At 55.5% G+C, this 16,048-nt stretch overlaps 1 protein-coding gene across 2 annotated transcripts; it reads left to right on the top strand.

Moving 5' to 3' along the window:
• Positions 1 to 4,524: 4,524 nt before the first annotated feature.
• On the top strand, positions 4,525 to 15,998 carry WDR81 (WD repeat domain 81). Of its 2 annotated transcripts, XM_037492223.2 has the most exons (10): positions 4,525 to 8,197; positions 8,974 to 9,081; positions 9,590 to 9,780; positions 9,872 to 10,062; positions 10,616 to 10,781; positions 10,866 to 11,031; positions 11,632 to 12,321; positions 12,949 to 13,094; positions 13,374 to 13,553; positions 14,572 to 15,998. In XM_037492223.2, the coding sequence occupies exons 1-10, from the start codon at positions 4,543 to 4,545 to the stop codon at positions 14,890 to 14,892; spliced, it is 5,814 nt and encodes a 1,937-aa protein (XP_037348120.1). In that variant the 5' UTR covers positions 4,525 to 4,542; the 3' UTR covers positions 14,893 to 15,998. The 2 variants fall into 2 exon arrangements, with proteins under 2 accessions (XP_037348120.1, XP_054544936.1); XM_054688961.1 differs by lacking the exons at positions 13,374 to 13,553; positions 14,572 to 15,998 and having other exon boundaries at positions 11,632 to 12,335; positions 12,949 to 13,040.
• Positions 15,999 to 16,048: the final 50 nt, after the last annotated feature.

The following is a 16,048-nucleotide window of genomic DNA, read 5'->3' on the forward strand; positions in this document are numbered from 1 at the left end:
CAGCAGGAGAGGTCTGTCTCACCATGTGGGACCCTCGCCCAGCGGCAGGGGATGGAACCAGCACTGCAGAGGCTGCGGGCAGCTTCGCAGCCCAGCGCTCAACTGCTGCGCCACCAGGGGAGGCCTAATTCATGATTTATTGTTGGAATTTTTAAAAAAGATTTATTTATTTATACATACAGAGGTGTGTGGGGAGTAAGAGGATTTCTAACAGGGTGGTCCCCAGGAAAGGGGGAGGTTCCAGGTTTCCTGCCCCACCCAAAGGAGGGTGGAGCTGAGCAGGAAGAGAAGAAGTTACAGAGGAGACTGAGGAAGGAGGGAAGCAGGATGGAGAGCCAGAAGGAGACCTGGAAGAGGCACATGGAGCCAAGAGACACATAAAGAAACTGCGTTTGCCTTTTGGTGGTGGACTGGTTAAAACAGATGTGGGTGAGAGACCTGTGGGGAGTGACAATGGTGGTTTTTGTCTTGATTTTGATTTTGCTCTTTTCCTTCCAGACTTGTCTGGTTGTTTCTGATCCTTTTCTGTGGGTCCCCACTAGAAGATGCTTTAGACTTGTGGCAGGCTTTGGGGCCTTGCTCTGGGCCAATCCTGTTTGGGTGGACTTTTACCCACAAGGGGACAGGTAACTTTGGGTACTTGAGTTAGAAATTATATTCTTTGCCTTTCCTGTATTGTTTCCTAATTGTATTAAAGTTCCTTCCCATTAAGGTCTCATATGTTTTGTGTTGATGTGGCGGGTGGCAGAACCTATTTAGAGCAGGCAGGTTTGCAGGGTCTGGGCTGCCCCTCTCCCTGCCCTGTAACAGATTGACAAGAGACAGAGTGGGGAACAGAACAGGCAGAGAGACTGAAACACACTGCTGAGGGGAGCAGCGGGTGTCAGGAGAGGTCTGCTGCGCCATGTGGGTCAATTCCCTGGCTGGGGATCGAACTCATGCTGCAGTGGCTGCGGATAGTTTCATAGGTTGCGTCTTAACCTCTTGCGCCATGAGGGAGGCCCCTATTGTTGGAATTTTTAAGAAGATCGTATTTGAAAACATCTAGCACAATTCTGGCCCACTGGTGCACAGTTTATGTAGGAAACGTTAGCTTCCTTCACTTTGCTCCTTATCAGATCAGCAAGAGACAGCCTCATGGGCTAACTGCTGGGACAGCTGCAGCTTCCCTCCCTGACTCCTGAAGCTCCGGGAAGCGCAGTATTGAGATTGGTGAAGGGGAATTGTTAATTTGGTCCCAGATTCCCAAAATTCCAGGCTACTTGGGATGGGATTCAGAGGGAATTTGGTCATAGAGCTTTCACAGAGCATTTTATTTAAAGATGTGGCCTGCAGAGTGCATGTAGACAGCTTGCAGTGCTTGTTAAAAATCCAAATTCCCAGGTCTAGCCCAGGCTGCTGAAGCAAAAATACATCATAAAGTATGAAAAACACTTTTTTTAGGGCTCATATTGGGGAAGGAGTCAGTGCTTTACAAATCTCAGTGCACTAGTATCCAGCAAGCACACTCCTACTCAAGAGAAGGAAAGAGGGGCCTCCCTGGTGGTGCAGGGGTTCAAGTCTCAGTGCTATCAAGCTGTGGCTAGCCACTGTGGCATCAGTTCGACCCCAGCCAGGGAGCTAACGCATATGGGGCCGCAGACCTCTCCTGACCCGCCCGCTCTCCCCTCAGCAGTGTACTTCAGTCAGTCTGCCTGTTCTGCTCCCTCTCTGTCTCTGGTGAAATCCTCTCACCCCTGCACCTCTGGCCTGTACCCCAGTTCTTGTATGCATAAATAAATAAAATAAATCTTTAAAATAGTTTTACATTAATTAGTTAAATCTATTAATAAAAAAAGAAGGAAAGAATCTAAGAGGATAGGTGAGTTACACTCAAGGTCATTGCTGCATTGCAAGCCAAAACCACTAGAGGGCAGAGCACAAACAGACTTGCAGAAAAAAAGGAGTGCCTGCTCAGCTAGGTAAACCTAGACCAGAGCAAAGACTAGCTAGACCCAATTTTGTTAGTCTTAAGAAGCAGGCTTACCTCCTGACCATCAAAATCTGTCCTCTGATCTCACGGTACTCACACAAAAGTTGGGGATGCAAGCTTGTCAAGGGACATCTCATTTCCCAAATGAAAAAAACTGCATGAACAAAGAGTACAGAGACCATTGGTTTTAGAATGAGATAGGCATGGATTTGGATCTTGGCTTTACTGCTTTTTAGCTATGTCACCTTGGGTAGGTTACCTAAGGTTGTCAGCTTCTTCATCCTAAAATGGATATACAGATATCCTGCGCCTCCCTGGTGGCGCAGCAGATTGAGCACGGGTTCGATTCCCGGCTGTCCAGGGAGAAACCCACATGGCATGGCAGACCTCTCCTGCCTCACCCGCTGCTCCCCTCAGCGGTGTCTTCAGTCTGTCTGCCTGTTCTGCTCCCGGCTCTCTCTGGTGAATTCTCTCACCCTCCCATGCCTCTGACCTGTACCCCAGTTCTTGTATAAATAAATCAATCTTAAAAATAAGAAACATATATTCTCTTCAGCGGGTTGTGGTGAGAATTAAAATAAAACAAGGTATGCGGCCTGCCTGTGTCTATGTAGGTATCTCTTTCTTAAACCTATCCCTTTCAAAATGCAGCTCTCCTGCCTGCCTGTGTTTATGCAGGCGCTTCTTTTCTTAAATTTACCTTTCAAAAATGCAGCTCACTGCCTGCCTCTGTCTATGTAGGCATCCCTCTTTCCTTTATTCCTTTCCTCAATAAACTTGCCGTGTGCTGATGAAACAAAACAAAACAAAAACAAGGTGTGCAAAGTGCTTAGCCCGGTGCCTGGCTTCTAGTCAGTGCTCTGGTAAATGTGCATGCAAATTACTGTCCAAGGTCATATGACCCAATACATCAGGGTTCCATGTGTCCATTCAAAAAGAGGAAGCAGAGGGAATTGGATTGTGGATGAGCCATTCCAGTTTTCTTTCTAAAGAACTTTAGTTTTTCTTTTTTTTTTCTTAAGCACCTTTATGTAATGCCCAAACGCAACACCCAATTCCCACATGTGGCAAACTCTCTTTGGAGTGAGACTCAAAAAACAGAGCCAGTGGGTTCACTGCAGACAATAGCCTATCGTCCTGCAAATGTCAGAACTGAGACCCCTCAAAGGTGGCATGTATTTTGATGCCAGCACTCTAGCTTCAGCTCCCTGTCTTGTGCTGCCCCCTTCCCCTCAGCCACTGTTGCAGCTGCCCAGCTCAGACCACAGTAGGCAGTCTCTGTGGCAAGGCTGAGGTAGATTTTCAACAGGAAGTATTGGGGGAACATTTCCTTCCTTCCAAGAACTCCAGGCCTCTGGGCCTAGTTCACTTCTCTCCCTCAGTTCACCCAGAATGAAAATAAACAAAAAATTATTATTTTTTTAAGCTTTACAGGTGGTTAGAGGAAAGAGCTCTGGGGCAGAAAGTCTGTGTACCAGATTTGCTACTTGGGCAAGCCACTTAGTGGATCTTGGTTAAAGAAATGCAAACAATACTAACCATCCTCCCTATCGCAGAGTGGTGTGAGGCCAAATGTAATGTTATTGTTGAAATGTTTTGGAGGGCCTCCCTGGTGACACAAAGAATTAAGACTCACTCTATGAAGCTATCCGCAGCTACTGCAGCACGAGTTCGATCCCTGGCCAGGGAGCTACCCACATGGGGCAGCAGACCTCTCCTGTCTCGCTCGCTGCTCCCCTCAGGAGTGTGTTTCAGTAGGTCCACCTGTTCTGTTCCCCACTCTGTCTCTGGTGAATCTTCTCACCCCCACACCTTTGGCTTGTACCCCGGTTCTTGTATGCATAAATAAATAAATCTTTAAAAAAAAGAGAAATGTTTTGGAATATTCAAAGCTCCTTCTTTCCGAAGGCTGCAGGAAGGCGCTGAAAGGACTTGATGTCAAAGGCCCCCGCGCTGCCTCTAGAGGTGCTGCTAACACTTTCCCTGTCTGAGCCCCAGATTTTTCATCTGTAAAACCAGAAGTGGGGATCAGCCCGCTAAAGGCTGGGATGTCTGGGCAAAGCCTCCCTAGATCAGCGTTCTGAAGCGCGCAGGGAGGAGCCGGGAGGGGAGAGGAAATCTTGTGGGGTGTTCAGCATCTCCCTTCCAGACTGGAAGGCAGCGGGGCCGCCACAGGCCAGAGCGGCGCGCCGGGAGGGAGGGTGCTGAGGCCGCCCGGCCGCGGCGGCGTGGGGGGGCGCCGGCGGGAGGCGGGGTCCGGCCCGCCCCTTCCATCCACGTGCGGTTGTTTCCGTGCCGGGAGGTCACGTGAGCAGCATCAGCTGACCCGTCACGGTGGAGCCTGGCGCTGGCGCCCCACTGCCCCAGCCCCGCCGCGCCGGAGCGCCGGAGCCTCGGAGGGGTAAGCGCGCCGCTGGCCTCCCCAGGGTGTCCCCGCCCCAGCCAGCCGCTCCCGCCCCGGCCCCAGCCCCTCGCGCCTCCCGACCCGCCGGGCCGGCATCCCGGAAGCCTGCGGGAGGAGGGCCGCGGCTGGGCTCTGCCCTGCGCTGCCCCCAGGCGGCCAGGAGGGGATGACCCCGGGGAGCAGGGGGCGGGAAGTCGCTCTTGCCACCCGGGCGGAGGGCTGGTCCCCGCCCCCGAGCCCGGACATGGAGGAGCTGCTCCGGAGCGTGGAGAGGGACCTGAACATCGACGCCCGGCAGCTGGCTCCGGCCCCGGGGGGCACCCACGTGGTGGCCCTAGTGCCCGCGCGCTGGCTGGCCAGCCTCCGCGAGCGCCGGCTGCCTCTGGGACCCTGCCCCCGGGCAGAGGGCCTTGGCGAAGCGGAAGTCAGGACTCTCCTGCAACGCTCTGTGCAGAGGCTTCCCCCAGGCTGGACGCGCGTGGAGGTGCACGGGCTGCGGAAACGGAGGCTGTCTTACCCGCTGGGCCGCGGCCTCCCCTTTGAGGAGGGGTCCTGCAGCCCCGAGACCCTCACTCGCTTCATGCAGGATGTGGCTGCTCAGAATTATCGAAACTTGTGGCACCATGCTTATCATACTTATGGGCAACCCTATAGTCATAGTCCTACCCCCTCAGTCGTCCCTGCCCTGGATTCTGTACGGCAGGCTCTGCAGAGGGTCTATGGTTGCTCCTTCCTGCCAGTGGGTGAAGCCAGCCAGTGCCCATCATATGCCAGAGATGGCTCCTGTCCCCCTCGAAGCAGTCCTGCCTGTCCCAGTCTTTTGCGAGCAGAGGCTTTGCTGGAGTCTCCAGAGATGCTGTACGTGGTACATCCTTATGTGCAGTTCTCCCTGCACGATGTGGTCACCTTCAGCCCTGCCAAGCTGACCAACAGCCAAGCCAAGGTGCTCTTCATTCTCTTCCGTGTACTGAGGGCCATGGATGCCTGTCACCGCCAGGGGCTGGCCTGTGGGGCCCTGTCTTTGCACCACATTGCTGTGGATGAGAAGCTTTGCAGTGAGCTCCGCCTGGACCTGAGTGCTTACGAGAGACCCAAGGAGGAGGAGGAGATCACTGTAGCAAGGGATGAGTTAGGCATTGAGGCTGCAGAGAAGGGAGGAGGGGGACTTGAATGTCCCACCTGCCGGGAGGAACTTAGGGGCCTTGTGCTAGACTGGGTTCATGGCCGCATCAGCAACTTCCACTACCTCATGCAGTTGAATAGGTTGGCAGGTCGACGACAGGGGGACCCCAACTACCACCCAGTGCTGCCCTGGGTGGTGGACTTCACCACTCCCCACGGGCGCTTCCGTGACCTGCGCAAGTCCAAGTTCCGCCTCAACAAGGGGGATAAGCAGCTGGACTTCACGTATGAGATGACACGGCAGGCGTTTGTGGCAGGTGGTGCGGGCGGCGGTGAGCCACCTCATGTTCCTCACCACATCTCAGATGTGCTCTCTGACATCACCTACTATGTGTACAAGGCTCGGCGCACACCCCGGTCTGTGCTCTGTGGACATGTGCGGGCGCAATGGGAGCCCCATGAATATCCTGCTAGCATGGAGCGTATGCAGAACTGGACACCCGACGAGTGCATCCCTGAGTTCTATACTGATCCTTCTATCTTCTGCTCCATCCACCCTGACATGCCTGATCTGGATGTGCCCGCTTGGTGTGGCTCCAGCCAGGAGTTTGTGGCAGCCCACCGGGCACTGCTGGAGAGCCATGAGGTGTCCCAGGACCTGCACCACTGGATTGACCTCACCTTTGGCTACAAACTCCAGGGCAAGGAGGCTGTGAAGGAGAAGAATGTGTGTCTGCACCTGGTGGATGGCCACACACACCTGACCAGCTATGGTGTGGTGCAACTCTTTGATCAGCCACACCCCCAACGCTTGGTGGGGGTGTCTGCCCTTGCCCCTGAGCCTCCACTCATTCCCAGGCTATTGTTCCAGACCATCCAGGAGAGCACAGGTCGGGAGGACTTCCCAGGACAGCTTACAAATGGGGTGGGCAGGCTGGTTTTGGAGGCCACTCCCTGTGAGGCTGCCTGGACCAGAGACAGGCCCGTGGCAGGGGAAGATGACTTGGAGCAGGCTACAGAAGCTCTGGATTCCATCCCTCTGGCTGGAAAAGCAGGTGACCAAATGGGCTCCTCCTCCTCCAGCCAGGCCCCTCCAGGCCTTTTGTCTTTCTCAGTGGCCTCAGCCTCTCGACCAGGCCGCAGGAACAAAGCTGCTGGGCCAGACCCTGGGGAAGGTGAGGAGGGTAAGATTCTTCTTCCTGAGGGCTTCAATCCTGTTCAGGCTCTGGAGGAGCTGGAGAAACTTGGCAACTTCTTGACCAAAGGCCTCGGGGGCAGAATGAAGGTGGCTGAGCAGCCCCAGGTCCAGCCACCTGTGCAGCTGCGGGACCTTTTCTATCGGGACATGCAGGCACTGGGTGTCTTATTGGCTGAGATGGTGTTTGCAACCAGGGTCCGAACACTGCAGCCTGATGCACCTTTGTGGGTACGCTTTGAGGCTGTTCAGGGGCTCTGCGTACGCCATCTCAAGGAGGTCCCTGTGTCTCTGCAGCCTGTGCTGGATGTGCTCCTGCAGTTGAGTGGACCTGAAAACCCCACGGTAGTGGGGAAGGGCAAGCTGGACCCTTTGTTTGAGTACAAGCCGGTCTCCCAGGGATTGCCCCCGCCCTGCCCGGCCCAACTCCTTAGCCCCTTCAGCTCTGTGGTTCCCTTCCCTCCATACTTCCCGGCACTGCACAAGTTCATCCTCCTGTACCAGGCGAGGCAAGTGGAAGACGAGGTCCAGGGGCGGGAGCTGGTCTTTGCTCTGTGGCAGCAACTGGGCCCAGTGTTGAGTGATATCACCCCCGAGGGCCTGGAGATCCTGCTGCCCTTCGTGCTGTCCCTCATGTCTGAGGAACACACAGCCGTGTACACGGCCTGGTACCTATTTGAACCTGTTGCCAAGGCATTGGGCCCCAAAAATGCTAATAAATACCTACTGAAGCCTCTCATTGGTGCCTACGAGAGCCCCTGCCGGCTACACGGCCGCTTCTACCTGTATACTGACTGCTTTGTGGCCCAGCTGATGGTGCGGCTGGGCCTGCAGGCCTTTCTCATCCACCTGCTGCCCCATGTCCTGCAGGTGCTGGCTGGGGTGGAGACCTCCCAGGAGGAAAGCAAGGGCCTGGTGGGAACTGCTGAGGATGAGGACAGTGGGCTCCCAGGGGCGAGGCCCAGCTCCTGTGCCTTTGGGGAAGAGATTCAGATGGATGGGGAGCCTGCTGCCTCCTCGGGCCTGGGACTGCCAGACTACACGTCTGGCGTCAGCTTCCATGACCAGGCTGACCTCCCTGAAACAGAGGACTTCCAAGCCGGGCTCTACGTGGCTGAGTCTCCACAGCCCCAGGAAGCTGAGGCTGTGAGCCTTGGCCGGCTGAGTGACAAGAGCAGCACCAGCGAGGCCTCCCTGGGAGAGGAGAGGGCTGCTGATGAAGGGGGTGCCCCTGTGGACAAGAGTAGCCTCAGGTCAGGTGACAGCAGCCAGGACTTGAAGCAAAGCGAAGGCTCGGAGGAAGAAGAGGAGGAGGAAGGCTGTGTTGTCTTGGAAGAGGAGGAGGGGGAGCAAGACGAGGTCACTGGGGCCTCTGAGATCACTCTCTCCGACACGGTGCTGTCCATGGATACGGTTGTTCCTGGTGGCAACGGGGCAGACCAGGAGGAAGAGGAGGAGTCGCTGACAGAGCAGTCGGAGGGCAAAGAACAGAAGATCCTCCTTGGTGAGTTCTCAGCCTGGGGTTGTTGGTCAAACGGTCATCTGGTTTTCATTCAGCATTTGCTGATCACCTACTCTGTGCCAAGCAGTGGACCTAACCGGCCCACAAGCAGCAGAAATGAGGGCCTCCCTCCTCGAGCACATGTCTAGCAGAGGAGAGGCCATATTGTAGACTATCTTACATAATCACAAGTTACACTATATTCATGCTTCAAAGAATGTGGCTGAGTGCTCCAAGGGAATATAAGGTGGGAATCACATCTGGTTTTCGGGGGTCAGAAGGCTTCCTCGAAAATAGGGCCAGTTGGGGTTCAATGAAAAGGAGGTAGCTAGGCAGAGACAGGGTCTTTAGCGGGAAGAACATTCCAGGTAGTGGAAACAGTATATGTGAGGATCTGAGGTTGTCATGGTTCTTTTGAAAAATCAGTGAAAAGCTGCCATGGTTAAACAGAGGATGGAAGAAAGAGAGGGAAGCAGAGGACAGGGAGAAGTAGCCAGGGCCCAACTAGTCCTCATTTAGGAGTTGGGGAAGAGTCACTGAAGGGGCAACCTACCTACAGGTTGTGTCTGAGGAGTGAAACCAGTGTACCTGCAAAGTCAGAGTCCCACAGGCTGCCTCTGCCACTGTTAAGTGGATGGTAGTGTGGAGTGAGCAACTTGGGCTGGGCTCCTTGGCAGAGCTGCAGCCAAGTTGGCTAGGTGGGGTGCTGTGGGCTGGGGTGGTTGGGGAGGCGAGCCCGCCGTTATCTGATGAGCTCAAGACCTGCTCCCACTCTGCAGATACAGCCTGCAAGATGGTCCGCTGGCTGTCCGCCAAGCTTGGCCCCACAGTGGCCTCTCGCCATGTGGCCCGGAACCTGCTCCGCCTGTTGACATCTTGTTATGTTGGTAAGACCCGTGACCAGTGTTGGACAAGGGGCCCCTTCCCTAGACCCTCTACCTATATTTTTTTTTTAAGATTTTTTTAATTTATTAATACAAGAGCTGGGGTATAGGCCAGAGGTGTGGGTGGTGAGAGGATTCACCAGAGACAGAAAGGGGAACAGAATAGGCAGACTGACTGAAACACACTGCTGAGAGGAGCAGCGGGCGAGACAGGAGAGGTCTGCTGCACCATGTGGGAAGCTCCCTGCTGGCGTGGGATCGAACTTGTGCTGCAGTGGCTGTGGATAGCCTAACAGTGCTGTTCTTAACCCCTTGTGCCCCCAGGAAGGCCCCACCCTCTACCTATCTTTGCCCACTCCCATCTCTGGTCACCTCCCAGTCAGTTTCTCGGTCCCAGTCTGAAAGCTCCTTTCTTGGGGAGGCCATGGAGCAGACCCTAGCAAGGTGAACCGGGGTGGCTCCCCTGCTGACCTCCCTTTTTAGCTACTCGCTGCTGGCTCTTCCTTGGCAGGACCCACTCGGCAACAGTTCACGGCGAGCAGTGGTGAGAGCCCCCCACTGAGTGCTGGCAACATCTACCAGAAGAGACCTGTACTAGGTGATATCGTGTCAGAACCTGTGCTCAGCTGCCTCCTCCATATTGCTTATCTGTATGGGGAGCCTGTTCTCACCTACCAGTACCTGCCCTACATCAGCTACCTGGTCAGTTACCAAGTTGGCAGGGAGGCTGAGGAGCCTAAGGCCAACGGGGATCTCAGAGGCAGCCTGGTCATCACCTACTCTGTGATCCTAGGTGGCCCAGGGTGGAACCTCAAGCCCCAGTCGACTGAACAGCCGTAAGGAGGCTGGGCTGCTGGCAGCGGTGACTCTGACCCAGAAGATCATCGTGTACCTCTCAGACACCACCCTCATGGACATCCTGCCCCGTATCAGCCATGAGGTCTTGCTGCCTGTGCTCAGCTTCCTCACTTCCCTTGTCACTGGGTAGGCTGCTGCCCCATCACTGTTGGGGGGAGTAGCCAGCTGAGGATGCTACCCAGCTTGGGGGGAGTCCAATGGCAGTGGGCAGAGTGTCCAGAGTCCTGGTTCTTTTTTTTTTTTTTTTTTTAAGATTTATTTACTTGTGCATACAAGAGCTAGGGTACAAGCCAGAGGTGCAGAGGGTGAGAGGATTCACCAGAGACAGAGTGGGGAACAGAACAGGCAGATTGACCAAAGTACATTGCTGAGGGGAGCAGTGGGTGAGTCAGGAGAGGTCTGCTGCACCATGTGGGTTGCTCCCTGGCTGGCAGGGGACCGAACTCATGCTGCAAAGGCTGCGGACAGCTTCATAAGTTGTGTCTTGACCCTTGCGCCACCAGGGAGGCCCCAGAGTCCTGGTTCTAATCACAGCTATGTGACCCTGAGCAAGCCACACCTTTCTGTGCTTTAGTTTCCTCATCTGGCTTGAACCAGTTGGTCTGGTAGCTCATTTCATTTATAGATTCTGGGTCATCCCACAGAGTGGGGGACCAGAGCTCATGAGTTCTGTTTCTAGGTTCCCGAGTGGGGCCCAGGCCCGGACTGTTCTGTGTGTAAAAACCATCAGCCTCATTGCCCTCATCTGCCTGCGCATTGGGCAGGAGATGGTCCAGCAGCACCTGAGTGAGCCAGTGGCTACCTTCTTTCAAGTCTTCTCTCAGCTGCATGAGCTTCGGCACCAAGTGGGTATACCTACCTGGCTGGGGTGGGCTGGTCAGGGGCTATGGACTCACTGTGGACTGACTCCCTGGGCTTCCTGGACACAGGATCTGAAGCTGGATCCCACAGGCCGAGGCGAGGGCCAGCTGCCAGAGGTGACCTTCTCTGATGGGCAGCAGCGGCTGGTGGACCCTTCCCTGCTGGACGAGCTGCAGAAGGTGTTCACCTTAGAGATGGCATACATGATCTACGTGCCCTTCTCCTGCCTTTTGGGTACTGCCCATCATGTTCTGTCCCACGGCCTTTGTAGCTTTGTCTCTTCCCTGGGAAGGGCCCCATGTCCCCTGTGCCCCCAGACTCAGTCCCAAGGTGATGTGTGTATATATATATATATATATATATATATATATATATATATATATTCAGGAACTGAGTATTAGCCAGCAAGGAGGCTAGTGTGCCCTGGGGAAGGCAGAGAAGTTGGGCTGAGGCACCAGTGTCTCCAGGAGCTATCGGAGATGACTGCGTGGCCCACCATTTATGTAGATTTTTGCACAGGCCAGCCACTGCCGGTGACATTGACAACTCCCTGTGGTTAGGGGTGCTGTCATTCCTCCCCTGAAATCTAAACTCTGGGAGCGAGAGCACACCCATCTGCCCTCCATTCTATTTCTGATGCCCAGTACAGCACCCATGTGCATACTGAGTGAACCCACATTTTACTGGGGAGGAAGAAGAGGCTCAGAGATGAAGAGTTACTTGCCCAGAGTTGTACAGCCAGTACCTGCATTGACTTTTGTGGTTCCTGTGAATGGGTGGTGGCAGCTGTCTGCCATCTTACCTAATCTTAGGACCTCTCCTGATCTCACACAGGTGACATCATCCGGAAAATCATCCCCAACCACGAGCTAGTTGGAGAGCTGGCAGGGCTGTATTTGGAGAGTATCAGCCCCAGCGGTCGCAATCCTGCCAGCGTGGAGCCCACCGTGCCCATCACCAGCCCCGAGTGGGACCCCCAGGGTGGGGACTGCACCCAGGATGATAGTCACTCAGGGACCTTTGGGAGTGTCCTGGTGGGGAACCGGATCCAGATCCCTGACGACTCTCAGCCTGAGAGCCCCGGCCCTCTGGGCCCCATCTCCGGGGTGGGTGGAGGGGGCCTCAGCAGCGAGAGTGAGGACAACGCGCTGAAGCGGGAGCTGCCACGGAGCGCCCATGGACTGAGTGGGAACTGGCTGGCGTACTGGCAGTATGAGATTGGTGTGAGCCAGCAGGACGCCCACTTCCACTTCCACCAGATCCGCCTACAGAGCTTCCCAGGCCACTTGGGGGCCGTCAAGTGCGTGGCGCCCCTGAGCAGTGAGGACTTCTTCCTGAGTGGCAGCAAGGACCGCACTGTGCGCCTCTGGCCACTCTACAATTCTGGGGATGGCACCAGTGAGACGGCGCCGCGCCTCGTCTACGCCCAGCACCGCAAGAGTGTCTTCTTTGTGGGCCAGCTGGAGGCCCCGCAGTGTGTGGTGAGCTGTGACGGGGCTTTGCACGTCTGGGACCCCTTCACAGGTGAGCGGGCCCAGGTGAGGTCTGTTCTATTGCTGCCATCCTGTGCCCTGTCTGGCCTCTCAGAATGGGGCCCAAGGCTGAGAGGGCTGGGGAGTAATAGTATGTGGTTTGGGGCAACCCAGTGAGGGGCAGTTAGGGCTTGGAATCATTTGACTCGAGTCTGAATCCACTCTGCCAAATTATTTACTAAGTGACCTCGAGTGAGTCACTTGGCCACTGGAAGCATCCATTTTCCCATCTGCAAAGTGGGTATCAGAACACTGATTTGGAAGCTAATGCATGTAGGGGTTTAGCTTAACATGAGCATGTAACACGTGTTTGGCAAATGGTTGCTTGATTATTTTTTGGCCTCTCGTGGTAGGAAGAAATAAGGTTAAAAGTGGGGAGGGAATGGGATAATTCTGAGGTGGACAGAGGGGGGTAGCATTCTTCTCTGTGACAAGAAAAGGTTGCTCTGGGACAGGAGCCTGACCTCGCCATAGAAGCAGAGTGATGGGAGGTCAAGAAACATCTTTAACATTGTCTAAGATCTGGGATCTGTAAGGCAGGTATTGGGCAGGCTGGGAGGATAGGAGGAGCTGGGGTTCAGCTACTGGGACCCAGATCCACTGTACTTTTTCTTCCCAGGGAAGACCATTCGCACGGTGGAGCCATCGGACAGTCGGGTGCCCCTGACTGCTGTGGCTGTCATGCCCGCCCCCCACACCAGCATCACCATGGCCAGCTCTGACTCAACCCTGCGCTTTGTGGACTGCAGGAAGCCTGGCCTGCAGGTCAGGAGCGTCTGGTTCCCTGAACCCTGGCCTGGGTACCCAGCAGGGAGGAGAGACACCAAGATAGAAAGCTACACCTCGTTTCTCTTTGGAGACAGATCCCCCACAGCAGAGGACTTTGGGAAATGGAACTTGAGCCTGTGACTCGGGATGCCCTCCCCTTCATGGGGGACAAAGGCTCAGGCCTTCCAGCTGTGTGGACTTGGGGGTGAGCAGGACCACAGGAAGTAGTGGATTGGGGCAGGCAGTAGCACCTCAGCCTTCTCCCTCTGTCTACAGCATGAGTTCCGCCTGGGTGGCGGGCTGAACCCTGGGCTTGTTCGCTCCCTGGCCGTCAGCCCCAGCGGTCGTAGCGTCGTGGCCGGCTTCTCCTCGGGCTTCATGGTGCTCCTGGACACCCGCACGGGCCTGGTTCTTCGAGGATGGCCAGCCCATGAAGGTGACATCCTACAAATCAAGGTGACAGACCAGCTCCCCTCCCCCTCCTCTGTTCTCCAGGCCCTTTCCTCTGCCTAAGGCCCACCCAGGACAGGCTCAAGCTGATCTCCCCAAAGACCGATAGGCAGGGAGGGTCAGGAATCACCTGCACTTCGGGGGCCTCGACAGGAGGCAGGCCACAGGGGCGGCAACCAGGGGGCTGAGTTGACCTTGCTGCTCCCTGGAGATGTTCTAATGAGTAACCCTTGTCCATATTTGTCTTGCTTGGAGGATCAGGGGTCGGGCCCTGTCCATGACCCAGTTCAGGTTAAATAAAGCTCAGCTGGTGCCTGTTTACTGCCCCCAGTGAGCAGAGGACCACTGAGCAGAGTCCATGCCCCATGGTGGACTGCCCTGGTGGGGGTGGGGGCAGGCCAGGCATGGGGATGCCCCCACCCTTACCCCATTCTCAGTCACAGACCTTGGGAAACCACTCCGAGAGGCAAAGGAAGGGAGGAACAAGCCTACTTGCAGCGAGATTTTTCCAAGCTGCTGGGATTCTCCTTCCTAAGTGGTGGCTGGGCGACATGCCCTGCCCCTGCTGGGGGCATGCTGCCTTCACTCCCCTGGGGCCCTGGGCTCCAGGTGTCTCTAAGTTCTGACTCTCCAAGAAAGTGGCAGAAGGGCTCCGGGGTCAGTCTGGGTGTTAATCCTGGCAGTGTCACTCAGTGACTCTCTGACCTTGGTATGATTGCTTAACTTAAAAATGGGAACGATGACAGCATCCAGAGTTGTTATGAAGATTAAATGTGGCCATCGGCACGTCTAACACCAGGCCTGAACATAGTAAGTGCTCAAGTTATGGGATGGCTAGGTTAACGACACTTCCGTTTACTCATATTAACTAACGTTAATGCCACACAGTGGGGTGGCAGCCTCTTTCACACTAAGGATACCCTGTCTTCCCCGGACGTGTTGTGGGAGGAAATGGAACACCCTAGGGTTCGGTGGTCACATAGGAGGGCGCAAGCCCTGCTGAGCCTCTCCTCTCCCTGGGCAGGCGGTGGAGGGCAGCATCCTGGTCAGTTCCTCCTCCGACCATTCCTTGACCGTCTGGAAGGAGCTGGAGCCGAAGCCTACACACCACTACAAGTCAGCATCTGATCCGATCCACACCTTCGACCTGTATGGCAGCGAGGTGGTGACTGGCACCGTGGCCAACAAGATCGGCGTCTGCTCACTGCTTGAGCCCCCCTCCCAGGCCACCACCAAACTCAGCTCTGAGAATTTCCGGGGCACGCTTACCAGCCTGGCCTTGCTACCCACCAAACGCCATCTCCTGCTGGGCTCAGACAATGGGGTCATCCGCCTCCTGGCATAGGCTGACGGGGGAGCGGCCAGTGAGGGTCAGCAGACATCCCCTGGCAGTCCATCCCTTTGCCCTCATTTTCCCAGCAGCTCCTTCTAGGAAAACCTCAGGCCCCTGCCCTATGCACCCATGGTCTACCAGCCAGGGTGGAGGCAGGGTCCAGGCACCTGAACCCCCAGGCCCACCAAGGCTGCCAAAAGGGGTCTCGTTGATGGATTGGGGATTTGCTGCTCCTAGTCAGCAGGAAGCAAGAGGAAGAGTATGGAGAAGCATCGCTGTCCTCTTCTCCCCTTTGGGTCAACATGGTGACGGGGAAGCTCCGGGAAAGGGACGGGAGACTGGCCCTGCCCAGGCCAGTCTCCAGCCAAGGCCTCCTTCACCCCCTTACTGGACTCCCTCTGCCCATTTCACAAGGACAGGGAAGATGCCCCAGTCCAGGACACTGATGGTGCTTGGACTCCAGCCTCTAAGGAGGGCTGGTATTGATCTAGGAGGTAAGAGCCTTGGCCTGGGGTTTAAGTATCCACCTAGCCAGGCCCTGCCCGGTGTGGGGATAGTAGGGGAAAAAAGAGGGAAGGAGTAGGGGAAGGAAGATGGATGGGCCAGCTGGTGCCTGCCGGGATGACCCCATTCCTTGCCTGTCCACTCCTAACCACAGTGTTTGTGCCTTGAGCTGAGGAGGCAGCTCCTGGGCCCTGTAACCCTGGGAGGTCATCCAAGACCCTGAGGGAAGGGTCGAGAAGAAACATCTCTGCATCTCAGGTCTCTCCCAGAGAATAGGAAGACCCGGGCATTCCTGGGTCCTCACATTCCAGAGCAGAGATGAGGTCTTAGACCAGGCCCCTGCTGCCTCCTCACTATTTGCAATAGATGTAAATATGACCAATAAATTCTTTGGAAGAGCCATGGAACCGAATGAGGCTTTTCTTGATGGTGGTGTCAGGGTTGGGGAAAGTTGTTACCCAGCAGCTTCAAGAGCAGTGAGGAGAGAGTGAGGAATAGGGCAGAAGGTGAGGAGGTGGCCTGATTGGTACTTTTCAGGCAGCATAGGGGACAAGGTTTTTGGTGCTTGCAGCTCCAGGCCATTGTCTAAACCCTCACCCTTGGGGCGGTAAGGATGCACTGTTCTTAGGGAGGGAGGCGGCTGGGACAGGCTAATTACCTAGGC

This window comes from Talpa occidentalis, unplaced genomic scaffold (assembly GCF_014898055.3).
Source record: "Talpa occidentalis isolate TD23 unplaced genomic scaffold, MPIMG_talOcc4v2.1 talOcc4.7, whole genome shotgun sequence".
NCBI lineage: Eukaryota > Metazoa > Chordata > Mammalia > Eulipotyphla > Talpidae > Talpa > Talpa occidentalis.